This window comes from Bombus vancouverensis, chromosome 15 (assembly GCF_051014615.1).
Source record: "Bombus vancouverensis nearcticus chromosome 15, iyBomVanc1_principal, whole genome shotgun sequence".
NCBI lineage: Eukaryota > Metazoa > Arthropoda > Insecta > Hymenoptera > Apidae > Bombus > Bombus vancouverensis.
The window spans coordinates 7,925,392-7,938,948 of NC_134925.1; the positions used below are offsets into that span (position 1 = coordinate 7,925,392).

General features: G+C 27.2%; 2 protein-coding genes across 11 annotated transcripts; one reads left to right on the plus strand and one right to left on the minus strand.

The window, feature by feature from the left end:
- Positions 1 to 727: 727 nt before the first annotated feature.
- Positions 728 to 11,475, minus strand: bbc (choline/ethanolaminephosphotransferase 1 bbc). 10 transcript variants are annotated; one of them, XR_013060204.1, is made up of 12 exons: positions 11,096 to 11,475; positions 10,599 to 10,746; positions 10,292 to 10,414; positions 10,112 to 10,215; positions 9,024 to 9,158; positions 7,991 to 8,125; positions 7,139 to 7,270; positions 5,783 to 5,941; positions 5,575 to 5,700; positions 5,356 to 5,494; positions 4,153 to 4,230; positions 728 to 1,796 (listed from the first exon to the last, which is right to left on the minus strand). XR_013060204.1 is itself a non-coding variant. In XM_076625051.1 (12 exons), exons 1-11 carry the CDS (start codon positions 11,330 to 11,332, stop codon positions 4,214 to 4,216), a joined length of 1,455 nt encoding a protein of 484 aa, XP_076481166.1. In that variant the 5' UTR covers positions 11,333 to 11,475; the 3' UTR covers positions 728 to 1,796; positions 4,189 to 4,213. The 10 variants fall into 10 exon arrangements, 9 of the variants coding, with proteins under 9 accessions (XP_076481166.1, XP_033190933.1, XP_033190926.1 ...); XM_076625051.1 differs by having other exon boundaries at positions 4,189 to 4,230; XM_033335042.2 differs by lacking the exon at positions 4,153 to 4,230.
- Positions 11,476 to 11,861: 386 nt separating this feature from the next.
- On the plus strand, positions 11,862 to 13,300 carry mRpL21 (mitochondrial ribosomal protein L21). Its single transcript, XM_033335043.2, has 4 exons — positions 11,862 to 12,006; positions 12,395 to 12,541; positions 12,646 to 12,966; positions 13,046 to 13,300. The coding sequence occupies exons 1-4, from the start codon at positions 11,907 to 11,909 to the stop codon at positions 13,144 to 13,146; spliced, it is 669 nt and encodes a 222-aa protein (XP_033190934.1). The 5' UTR covers positions 11,862 to 11,906; the 3' UTR covers positions 13,147 to 13,300.
- The last annotated feature ends 257 nt before the right edge of the window (positions 13,301 to 13,557 follow it).

Genomic DNA, 13,557 nt, shown 5'->3' on the forward strand with positions numbered 1-13,557 from the left:
TATTTATATGTATCTTCATAAGCATTCGTTGCTTCCTTTTTTCATTTGTCATTGCAAAGTGAATTGCAAATAGATTTTCTAAATAAATATTCAACTGCAATATATATTAAATCGTAGGTGGATTATCCCAAGGATATTTTTACAAGGGATCATGAAATACTATGGGTGACCGAATTCCCGGGAAATAGTGATTACTCCTGGCCCAGTTTCCGGCGCGAGGGTTGAACCAGTTTTTAATCGTTATTCGAATTTGTTCCACTTTCGAACGCGAGAAAATATTCTCAACGATTCGACAAAATTCATTTCACTAGACATTGATGAAAATTCATCGACGAAACGAAAAAAAAAAAACATAAGAAAGTAACAGAATGGCAATTAAAATTTTATTTGCTCGCATAAATTACAATGATCGCAGTTTACAGTATATAGAATCTATAAACATAAAACTTCTGATATAATTTGCCATATAATTAATACCTATAATTTTTCTCTGAACTTAACATTAACTTAAAATTAAATCTGGTAAAATTTCATATCTTACTTCTTATTAAAGAAATATATTACAAATTGTTTATTTATACAAACTTATTTCTATTATTATTATCCTTCTTATTTTTTTTTCTCTAACATTTGTGACATCGTTATTATTTTAGTTAAATAACTCGACTATCATCTCCATTTAAGAGATCACAAAAATGTTGATAAAGACTGGAAGTCGTACAACTGGTAAAAATGAACAAATATCTCTTTATTACGCTAGCGTGCTAGTGTTAAATGCTATTTCATCCTGACAACATTAAAAAATCTTCACCTTATCCACTTTAGAATTGTTTTTAACAATTTTTTCTTTGAAAAAAAAAAGCTACTCTACTTTCTTAAAGTTCTTCTATCTTTTCTATATCTTTCTATAAAATTGTACGAATTTTTAAACGTTACCAATAATACATGAATCTTATCTTACAATTCGAAATGTCTCCGACTCTGTAGGAATAACTATAATCCTTCGTTGTTTGACCATCAATAATGAAAATGTACTTCGCTGTTTCTCTATAAAACTATCACAGGAAATACTCTTATCTTACTTCATCGAAAATCTTTGAACCAAACAGTTTCAATACACTTATCGATAAAATTAAAATTTTCATTTTTAATTTTCTCCTACGTCGAAGAGGACCACGCGAAACTCTCTTTAACCCTTACAGGCTAATACATATGAAATTTCATGCTGTGCGAATTTTATTTTAATAACTATCATATGATAGCATTGCAACAATGTCTATTTTTCATCCAATATTCAATGGTAATTTGTTAATTTCCAAAATAAACAATATGTGAAATTTTGCCCATGTAAATTAAAATACTGAAGTACTAAAATGAAATTTCGATAATAGCTTTTAAGGGTTAAACTTTCTCTTCTACTTAAACTTCTCTTCCTATAATGTAACTACCCTGCTTCATTCTGCTATATAATCTATACTCTTTCCTTTATCCAGCATCTCAAATTTCATAATAAAATTATGATTCAAGATGGGTATCAAGGCCACGTGAAACTGTAGTACTGCTAATTTACAATATAATACATTACTTTTCATTCTAGAAAGAGACTAGTATTTGTACTTGTTAATGGGCAATGAAAGAGTAATGATAAAAGTTGCAAAGAAAGTTTTACGTAACCCTGCGTTTCGAAATAATTATCTTTACGCTGATGAATTTCAACCGTCATAGGTCGAGGGTAGTATCAGATCCGTGATGATAATCCTCGTCTAACAGAGGCTCTTGTTCCACCATCGCGCGAACTGTGAACAGAACTATTCATGCATACCAACGAATAAAGTACATTGACGTTCTGCATGTGCGAATATCTTGTTACAATGTGAATAATTTAAAGAAACGTAAAATCTTCTTTTAGATGTTTTGCATCTGTTATCTATAATTTAAAAAATATATCCAAAATATAAATCCAAATTACAGTGGTATACAAAACATAAGACATGAGTAGTTAGAATAGTGGAAAACCATTAAAATAATTACTATACTTAAAATTATTAAAATATAGCAAACTATAAAAATATTAAAATTTGTTATTCGCACATACTTGATTAACATGTTATACTAAATATAGTAACACATTATAACACTGCCTAATATTAAATAAATATTATGCCCAATATTGTAACAGACCACGCATTACATTAATATTCACTAAGGCTCGGCAATCAATGAGAGAAATTTTGATTGAAAAGATATCGTAATCAGTTCTACACTTGTATTTTTGATAAAAGTGAGATAAAGTAGCACAGAGTTGCCAAAAACCTTTCCCTCTTCATACTTGGCAGCATTTCGTATGTACATATGTATATCAATCAACGACCGTGTTCAGAAGTTTTTTTCTTGATTTCTTATAGTTTGTACAGTTTATATTGAAATGGTTTGTGTTATATAAATTAAAATGTTAAAGATATCGTACAACATCCTGAACGCGTTCGACAAGGCGTTAGGACCAAGCAAACAAGCAGAGTCATGCAAATGCAATCTTCACATGCTTCAATTCTCTACTTGCTTTATTACGTACCTCATAATGTTTGTATCTATATCTCATATTATTACAACTTATCATATCAAAAATAAGATGTTAAAACATAAATAAGATATTAAAACGATACTAGTTCTTCATATATTTTAATATTAATAATGTGTTTATCGCATTATTTTATCGTACTTTTTAATTAACATTTTGCTATATGAGAAAATAAGTATTAGGCATTATTCACAAAATGAAATTATAAACGATATGATTTTGTATACTATCAATTAGTGAATTGATATAATGTGGGCTTGTGTAAAAGTTCCACAAACATGCTAAATGTTAACAATGCGGTTCAATGCAAAAACAATTTCTCAAGCTATTATTGGTTAATATAATTGCAAAGGTACAAATTTAGGTATTGTTAATGTGCTATTATAAAATTTACGAGGAACAATACAAACATTTAAAATAAAATAGAATAATGCAGCATGCGAATTAATATTTTGAAAATTATAATGGTATATTTTTTATTTAGAAAGCAAGATTTAGAATTTATTTGAAAGAATCACCTTTGCAAGCCATTTTGGAAGGATTAACACGGATTAAATCTGAAGATAGGAGAATGGGAACGTAACTCCAAAGATTTTGACCATTACATCAAGCTTTGTTCAATGAAAACGCACAAATAAAAGATAGCATGTGATACGAAAATTATTTATCAGGAAAGTATATTACATTTTGTGAACAAAAACCAAGATACGTTACATTAGATTATTAGATACATTATTTATTTTATCAGGCAATGTTGCAGGAAAGTCTCATTGAAATATTGTCATTCTGAAAATCTCAAATGATCTTGTAAAAATTCAAAACTTTTGTAAAACAACAGAATTATATAATTGTAATACTCTATAATGAAACGTTTGAACTAAACGGTAATTTCCTTGCACAACTTCTCATGCACAGTAATTAGATTGCTCGTAACTATGTTTGTAAAGAAACCATTTCTTGAACAGCTTCGGATATTTCTTAAAATACAATGTAGTGAAAGAATACGTGTTTATATTTTAAAGATATATCACTAATCTTCACAACTTTTTACTCGTCACAAATTTTATAATAGATATATCACTGATCTAAGATCTTTCTGTTTAATTAATATACTTTAAATAACTGTTAAAATAACTTTTAATGATCTATACTGTAATTAGTTTCGAAATTATATGATCCATTCCTTATTATGTGATGCACATTTATATAAAAAATTTGCTTTCCAATAGTTATAAAGATTACAATGTATTAAAAGTCTAAATATGTATATTTACTGCACATAGTTAGCAACAATTTCTGTTTAAAGCATTATTATCTTTTATAATTGATATTGTTGAATCTATATATTATACGTCTTGTAAACAAAAGAGATTTTACCACGAAAAACGCGCAACACTAAATAAATATAAGAATATATACGCAGAATCATCTTAAATAAAAATTGTTCAACTATTTTGTCTTCTACCTGGAAAACTATCTCATACAGTTGCAATCATAAGCGCATATTAAGGCCACGGACCTGAGCTGAATGTAAATCATTGTAAATTAAGAATACATTATATCAATTTACATACTGCTTGAGCAATATGCATATTTCCTGTGCTATGTACCTTTCCTTGTATAGTTCCTTACTCGTTAGAAACCGATGTTTACTAAAAAAAAAATATTTCAAAACACAAAATGATTAGTCAGTAACATTCCATCAATTCCTTACAATTTTTAAATGATATAAGATTGAAATTGTTAAAAAAGAATAAGATAAATCATAGATTGAATCGTTTTAGCTCAAATGAACTATCTTTGGTAGTTTACTTATACTATAAATATTTTGTAATTGACTATAGAAATATCGGAATATTCGTATTATATAATTACGTATATATATGTTATTTTTAAATTAGATTTGTAATTTTAAAAGAAAATAATTATCTGTCCTTTAATTTCAAACATGTAAATGAACTACTAATATATTCTATATGAGATCATGACTATAGTACTCCAATCAAAAAATAACCAATATCATTAAACACAACCTCTAAGAAAAAACAATCAGGTAATTTTATTTTCTTTTTAATGATTATAAGCAAAAACTTCTCTAAATTCGTCTAAAACGTCTTCTCTAAATTCGTTTATCTTCAAAAATTTTTCTTGTAATCTAAAGGTCAGCAAAAAGAACAAATGTTCGTTATTATTGCGTCATTCCCAAACATAAACTTCATACAGTTATTAATAAATAAAAGTTGAATAAATCATTCACATTCACTGATTTAATTAAATTGCTATAATACTTATAACAATAATATAAAGTTACTTAAAGTTTATGTCATGTCTTTTTTCTATCTTTCTTTAATAATAGTTATATATCACTTCCTGTATTTATATTGTATTGTTTCATGTATCTTATTGATTTTACCGATTTTAATCGTAACTCTGATCACTAGGTACATGACGATATATTCTTTTTTCGTCGATAACAAACTGATTGCAATCGATGGCAAGCAGTGAGAAACTTTCAACCAACATGTTGATGTTTTATTTATGTTCAATACTAATCAGATGCGGCGATTAGAAATTAATGTGATAATAAATGAACTGTACTATTCTGAACTTTGATTATATATACAATTGTGATATAACAAAATTTATCAAATCTCTATATTTTCTTATATTGTTAACTCTCCTTTATACAAAAAATGAACCATACAGCGCATTTATTATCACAAATAAATCCTAATGATGTTTCTTTTGCAATCTATTACGTTGGGACCTGTTAGTACCATTTTTCTCAGCTGTATTAGAAACCAGACTAGTTCGATGATCTCCTAGTGGTATCCTAAATAATTTGATCTTCATATAATCGCAAATTTCAAGGCAAATTTGAGTATTATACCGTAGTAAATCCAGAGTAACCCAAATCTAAAAGCACATATAATTGTAAAATGTATAAAAATGATATTTCAAAAAAGTTCAATAAAATTTATGCAAAAAAGACTTACAAAACACAACCATAGAACATAATATTCTTTGATAAAAAAATTGAAATACTGATTTAAGAACAGCATTGCTGGTCCAATCAATGAAGTGTCTAAATATTCCATTTCATTTTTTGTCATATGAGCAACCTATAATAAATAACAATACTATGGAATATAGAACATAAAAATTGAATGAAATGATCGATATTTAGGTTGTTGATATACATACCACCAGTCGATTGGTAACTTTAGCTGCAACCATTCCAAATGCAAGTATATACAATGCAGGATGATTTTCATAAACGTGCTCTGCACTTTTTCTATAAATTATAAAAGCTGGTACTACCACGAAACTAAATGGAATAATTGGAGATAAAACTGATGTTCCCTGAAATGGAATAAATATTATGAAGACATCAGTGGTCAATAAATGTACAAGAAAAATATTTGAACATGTAATATATTTTTATAAATGAAATATGTACCTATAATTTAATGTTTAAGTATTCGATAATAAACAATATAAAGATTACTTAAAAATATGCAATCTCTAATAAAAGGAACAATATATAAATATGCTTAATATGAAAACATCAAATACTATACTTTTTACTATTAATTTTATTTCTATAATATATACTTAATTAAAATGTTACATCTTTATTATAAAGCTACATGCTATATATGATGGACTAATAGTCCAACTTGTATATTCAAATGTAAAATGCAAACCTTTATAAACACTAAAAAAGCATCTATATGTTTACAATATGACTACATAAAATTCTATTAGACATTAATAAATATAAAAATGAAAGTAAGAAACATAATACATTACAATGACAGATCCTAGGTTTAACACACATAGTAAATGCAAAGTTATTTAGAGTTCATGTAGAGTTAGTTGCAGTAAAACATATAGTAACTGAGATTGTTATACTAATTATCAAAATCATCTAAGTACATAAAGAGTCACTAAGTTAGTTTACAAAGAAGCATATATGTAGTAACTAAAATCATTATATTAATTATATAAAATTATATACTTCTAAGGATCCATGCAATTTCTTAAAATGGTATTTGGAAAGGAATAGTCAATGGATGGGAATATTAAAAAGAAGAAAATATGTATAGGATATCAACACAGATTCTTAAATATTTAGGAAAAGGTGTTAACCAGAGTGGAAATAAAAATACAGTAAACAGTTCTGTGTGATGCTCTTGCCAATTTTAGACCCACACAAATGACACAATAAATATTGTGTCATTCAATATTCAATATTCATATTCAATAAAAATTGAATATTCGTCCTGTGCTGCAATCTCATAATAGCATATTAATTAAATTTTAATTTTTTAATTTAACCAAAGATAACAAATGTTTTTAACATTATAATTTCGAATACATCAGACAATATATATTAAGTAATAATGCTCAAGATAGTTGATGTTTTATATTAATATATTATATACACCAAGATTTTTATATGTAAGAGAGCAAGTACTCCTTTATAACATGGGCCTAAATCAAAATAAAATGCAAAGTGCACTACACAATTATTTTATTACTTTTGAACTGACTTACTGCGACGGTGGAGCCATTTTTTCCGACACCACCGGCAAGAATGACGGATATGCTGCTCTGTGCAAGTAAAATAGCGATGCCCACAGCAGCCCATAATGGAAACACCTTGACCTCTGTGCCAGTGTATGGCAACTGTGCAAGCGACACGAAAAACCTTTTTATTAGTTACTTTTAAACACATCTCTAGCATATTTCATTACATACCGATGAAAACTTCTTGCTTTTGAAACAATTTCAAATCTTTAAAACACATATACATTAAGCAATTTGTGTGATTTCACAAGGTATTAAATTAATTTAATTGATGGTTTTGTATTTTTAATTTCATATAAAATATTTGTTCGTTTTTAATTTAATAAAAAACAAAAAAAAATAAATCTATTTTAAAGTTCTTACATCTAACAAAATATTGACATACTCTTTCTCATGAATATCACTTTTCTTCTAAAAAATTTATTTTTTTAATTTAATGTAAAGATAATATGATCACTATTCAACACAGGTAATTATTTGTTTACATTAAAATAGCAAAACTCCATAGCTAGTAAGCACATAAATAAAATGAAAGGTAAATTTGCATAAGAGAGATTACATTTGGAGATAATATTAAAACATAAGCTGTATTTCTTCATAGCCTGCACACCATACAAGAATTTCTTATTGTAGTAAAGTAATGTGCATATAGATTATTAAATAAGATTTAGTAATGCAGAAATTGTCCTTTAACATGGATAGCAATAACTGAATGATCTAGATAGGCAAGCAATATAAAAGAAGAAAGATCTGATTACTATGCTAATGATGGAAAATTTACATATATACAACTGATGAGTTTATATTTTTGAAACTTACTGCAATTGTGGAACCATTCTTTCCAATCCCGCCAGATTCAAAGACTTTACAGAATTCAAGGAATACATGAATGTAGCCTGCATAAAAGAATACTGCTACGTAGTTACTGATTGTGCCTACACCAAGCACTGGTATCTAAACAAACGCATAAAATCTCGCTCGTTATAAAAATTGCAGAAATGCAATTAAAATTTAACCTAAGTTTACTCTGTATCTTACATTTATTCTATGTAACTCTCAATTTTTTTCAATATGAGCTAGTTCCACTTGTGGCCCACTACAGTACATGAGATAATAATAAATTAAAACATCAGGCACGAAGGAGCTGCTTTTTTACTCAATTTCCTACCTGCATTTCTAAATATTTTCGTTATAATAATTTAACTGATAATTGAGATGAAAAATTACATTTTGAATCAATGAATTATAATCATGATACAAAGTACAAATTTTATATTAAATTATATACTTATGTGTGTGCTTACTGTTTGGAGTTAATGTAAATTTTTCTAGTGTTAAACTATATCTCATTATTTTAAAAGTATATATTAATTTTAAGGCATTTACATAGTATAGTGATAAATTTATATACCTAAATTATATTATCTAATATTTTATTATTATTTATTGAACATTTTTTGATAGAAATTGTTTCAAAAGCATAATTCCAAGTATTAAAAGTAAGTTGAATTTTTACACATAGCCTTGCACAGTACAGGAATATATTCTAAATATTATTTCTCTATTATATCATAAATTTTACTAATACCTTTTAATATATTCTCTATATGAATGAATTTGATGGACAATTGTAGGTACAAACGTAAGTTATGATGCACTTATGATGAATAACAATGTGATGCAGGAAAGTAAGAAAGAATTGGATGAAGGGAAACAAATGAGTAAGAATTGGAAATAAAATGCATGTTACAATAAGTTTCATAGCAAAAAAGGTAATTTCAGCGCTGCTCCTCATGCCATGCTGCTCCCATTTCCATACTTCCAAAAACAAAAGTCTAATTGACTAACTTACAGCCACAGTTGAACCATTCTTGCCCACTCCTCCGGTGAAAATCACCGAAAAGATGAAATATAAGTTTGCCATTGCACAAATTACTGTCATAACTCCTATTAAATACTTAAACATAAAACCATCTATGTATGGTATCTGTAAGAAATAATCTCGTTAGACTCATGCAAAGATATTCTCAAATTTTTTATAAACATGAGTCTTGAGATAAAAATGCAGAACTCACTAGAAACGTTAGTTTTTCCTTATATAAAAAATCATTAATGCATAAAGTGAAAATCTTCAGTTAGATTAGAAATTGAGTAATTAGTTAACTTTTTAACTATTACAATTTGTTCAATTACTATTCGTCTTTTATCCAGTGCATAAATTGACGAAATGAATCGAAAATACATAAACAAATATAACACATACATATATAATGATATCCTTATATTTTATATATATATGGCATAATAATGTATATAACATGAGAAAATTATGAGATAGATAATAAGAAAAGTAGAAAATAACATTTGATGAAGGTTTGAATGAAAAATCATGGTGAACTTAATATGAATAAATGATAATATAGTGTACTCAAAAAAGAGAATCAATATTTGGGTTCTTAATATACTATAAAAGTTTATAATACTGGAAGTTTTTAAATGCAATTATGCAGAATATCTACAAGCCCCCTAAATTTACTGCAAAATCTGATACTATGCCTTAAGAACGAGTTTCTGTGATTAAATAATCTTAATACTAAACAAGCTTATATTTGTTTGAAAAACTAAAAATAAGGAAAGAAAAAATATCTTATGACAATCAATTACTTAATTATATAATTTGTGTATCTCAAAAAATTGGTAAACCAATTAGTCAACCAGTATAACATATAAGTATAACATTAAAGTTATAATGTTTTATTAATTGACATAAGATATTCTCATTATGTAACCTGTATGTCTCTTAAATCGTTAATGAATAAATTAATGAAGCATTTTAAACATAACATGTTTTCTAAATTACATCAGGTAATTTTGTTGATTGACATGAGATATTCTAAAGTTATATAAATGTAAAATTAGAATTATTAAATTAGATACAACCTCTATCATCCATACTTGTGGCCCAAAAATTGCAGAAATAAGGTGAATCATTATAATAGTAAATTGTGCTTCTGTGACATCCACTTTGCCAAATCTTAAAGAACCTATTTAAAAACAATGACATTGTGAAATAAATAAATTTAATAAAATCATCCTTATTAACATCTATAAACTTCTTACCTGAAACATATGTCTGCCAATGTGCACAATAAAAAAGTGTCATGGCACAAAAGCATTGGAAAAACATCCATGTTGGATAATATCCTAATTGTACTGCTATACACGCTGATAGAGCAATAAAAACTGGAAAAATAAAAACACAATTTTTCATTCATTATAACAGAAATTTAACACTGTCATGTAATATAAAATATAAAAGAGATTTTTTTCCACACTATTTTATAGAGGTACTATATTTAGTTTTAATATGGATTTTTAACATAATAAGTTAAAGGTCACATTAACTTTATCAACTTAAGCAACATACCGGTTGATATGGAGTCACACCCATGATCAAATAATTCACCCAATGGTGTTGAAGTTCCTGTTCTTCTGGCTTGTTTGCCATCTATGGCATCTAAACTTTGATAAATAAACAAACCAAGTGCGCATAAAAAACAAGCCCACCTAGGTGCCTAAAATATTAAAGTAATATTATATCTATATATTAAAGTAATACTATATCTACATATTAAAGTAATACTATATCTACATATTAAAGTAATAAATAGATATTTATTTCATTTAAAAAAATGTTGTTTTCATGAATACAAATTTTTTTGTACAAACATCACATACACAGTAATATTCCATTACATACAAAATTTTCTTCTAACGAATGATTTTATGTAAAACTGTAAAAGTTGACAATTCTATTTTTTACATTTATATCGAATATGTATCAAATTTTCAAGTTCACAACCTTTTACACTGTCATCCAGGATATGATGTGTAAGTACGAAAAATAGGTTATGTAGACGATACCTCGGTTTTAGCATCTGGACTATAATATACAAGGATCAAAGTAGTCGCGATGTTGACAATCAGTCCCACAATAGTGATTAAATTTGGTGCAAGCCAAAGTGGAACCTTGCTAACAAGCCAGTCCCACCAGGGTTGAAGAAATCCATCCAAAAGGCTGTTCGTCGTACAGCTGTACTTATGCTCACTAAGACGTTTCAGTTGTCCAGGTGACAGAAGCTTTTCTTTATAAAACTGCATAATTCGACGTGGCCGAATTATTGGGAACACTAAGAATGATTATAATACTTCAACAGTCATCGATACCTCAAAACACAATGGCTAACCATAACAAGTAACTGTTCGCCAACATGTACGACATCTCTTCACATACTAGTTCTAACCGGAACTACAACCAAATCAACAAAAATACTACATTTCTTCCACATGTACAAAATATTTTAAAATTATACGTCAACGATAACACTGACAACTTGTATTATACGAAAAATTTCACGGAAAAGACGTTATAGATTACAATATTTGTATAATGTGTCATTAACGATCATCTCTTTTATGCAAATATTCTAATTTCGACAGAGAAGAAATGTTTCGGATAAAAATATATGTATATACTAAAAGTTGCTATTTAAAATTTTGCCGCGGATTCCTATAATTATATTTTATTTTTATATCTTTTATTGAGAAAGATATTTCTATTCTCTTCTATTATATTTATTTTTTTATTTCATAAAATGTGTCTACAATTTTAGATATTGTTCTTTCAAATTCTTAAACTTTTAAGTTATCGAATTTAAAGCAAGTAGTCAAAATCATGGCGGCACTCAGTAGTTTCAGCAGGCTATTTAATTTCGCCACAAATACCTGTATTAGAAGGATTCTTCCTGCTTCAATAAACAAACAATATTATCCGGGTTTGTCAATATTTTTTCCGTAAAAGTAATACAAGATTCGCTTCTTTATTTGTATGAAACTTTAGGTTATATAACCTGAAATTTGTTTGATATAATTCATAAAGCGTTATGTTAGTAGTAATTTTTTAATAAACCACATCATACTGAATGGTTTATAATTATCGTTCTTTTAACTATACATTCTGTGATTGTTTATTATAAAATATAAATACTGTATTACTACATTTTCCTACTAGATTATTTATTATTATTACCATTATCAATATTATATGTTTGTATATTATACTATATATTGATTTGTATACTAGCAAAACATAAAAATTAACGATTAAGGATAAGTAAATAACAAGTTTGTGTAAAATACAAAAAAATGCATTATTTATTACAGGATTAAAATTGTGGGAGATAGAAGTAGCCGGTTATGCTTATCGCAGGCAAACAATCAAATATAGGTTACCTTGGTTTAAACCACAACCAAGCTATCAAGAAGAAATACCTGAAAATTATGATAAAGAAAAGGAAAAGGCAGCTGCTGGTAATTATATATAATAAATATAGAAATATTAATGAAATGTACTTTCAAATTAATTTCTTAATTATATTATTTAGATAATTTTATAGCTTCCTTCTTCTTTTTAGATGTGATCAATGAAATTAACAGACAAATAGCTACTAATTCGGTTGGCCGCTTATTTGCGGTCATACACTTATGTGGAGTGCAATTTAAAGTCACGGAAAGTGATGTTATAGCCATTCAGGGTCATTGGCCACCTCAACCAGGAGATGAATTAAAATTGGAAAAAGTGTTATTGGTTGGTGGTAAAGATTTCACACTCATTGGAAGACCCATACTGAATAAGGAATTGGTGTCAGTTAATGCGACTGTAATCCAAAAGACCTTGTCTCATACTATAACTCATTTCAGAATGAAACCAAGAAAACAGTTTAGGAGAATAAATTGTAAGAACAGTATCGTAATTAACGCTATAATCAACACATTGTATAACTATTCCATTTAACACATCTATTTCTTTCACAGTTATCAGAATACCCAGAACAATGTTAAGAATAAACTCTATAATTATAAATGGAGATGTCAACAAAAAGAAAGAAGTTGAAGGCTTAGATAGAATATATTAAATAATAAATAGCATAATGTACAGTATCATACCACTCAACAACATTTTTTAATTTTAATCCTCTGAAATAAATCTACTATTAATGTTAATTCAAATTTATTTAAATTGTTATAAAATACAATAAATAAAATTACTAATATTTCTAATGTTTTCAATATTACTGCAATTGTGTTAATTATTAATAATTTAATTTTTTTAATAAAATATATATATATAAGGAAATAACAATATATCATGCTAAAATAAGAAATAATATTACAGCGTTGTAAGCATATAAAACGTACAAAATTCGCGCGGGGGTCTAGCATCTTGAAGTTAAAATATCAAACCTCAGAAATAAGAAAAAATAAAATCCAAAAAAAGTGTATCAGGAAAAATATAATAGAACTTTGTGCTCCGCGCGCTCGCGCAT

Bases quoted from the DNA above. Each gene is read 5' to 3' on its own strand.
- mRpL21 (XM_033335043.2), top strand. From the start codon at position 11,907: ATGGCGGCACTCAGTAGTTTCAGCAGGCTATTTAATTTCGCCACAAAT. The intron at 12,542-12,645 runs GTAATTATATAT...TCTTCTTTTTAG, and splicing joins AAAGGAAAAGGCAGCTGCTG to ATGTGATCAATGAAATTAAC. The intron at 12,967-13,045 runs GTAAGAACAGTA...TTTCTTTCACAG, and splicing joins ACAGTTTAGGAGAATAAATT to TTATCAGAATACCCAGAACA.
- bbc (XM_033335042.2), bottom strand. From the start codon at position 11,332: ATGCAGTTTTATAAAGAAAAGCTTCTGTCACCTGGACAACTGAAACGT. The intron at 10,216-10,291 runs GTAAGAAGTTTA...GTTTTTAAATAG, and splicing joins TTGGCAGACATATGTTTCAG to GTTCTTTAAGATTTGGCAAA. The intron at 7,271-7,990 runs GTAAGTTTCAAA...TCGCTTGCACAG, and splicing joins AGAATGGTTCCACAATTGCA to TTGCCATACACTGGCACAGA.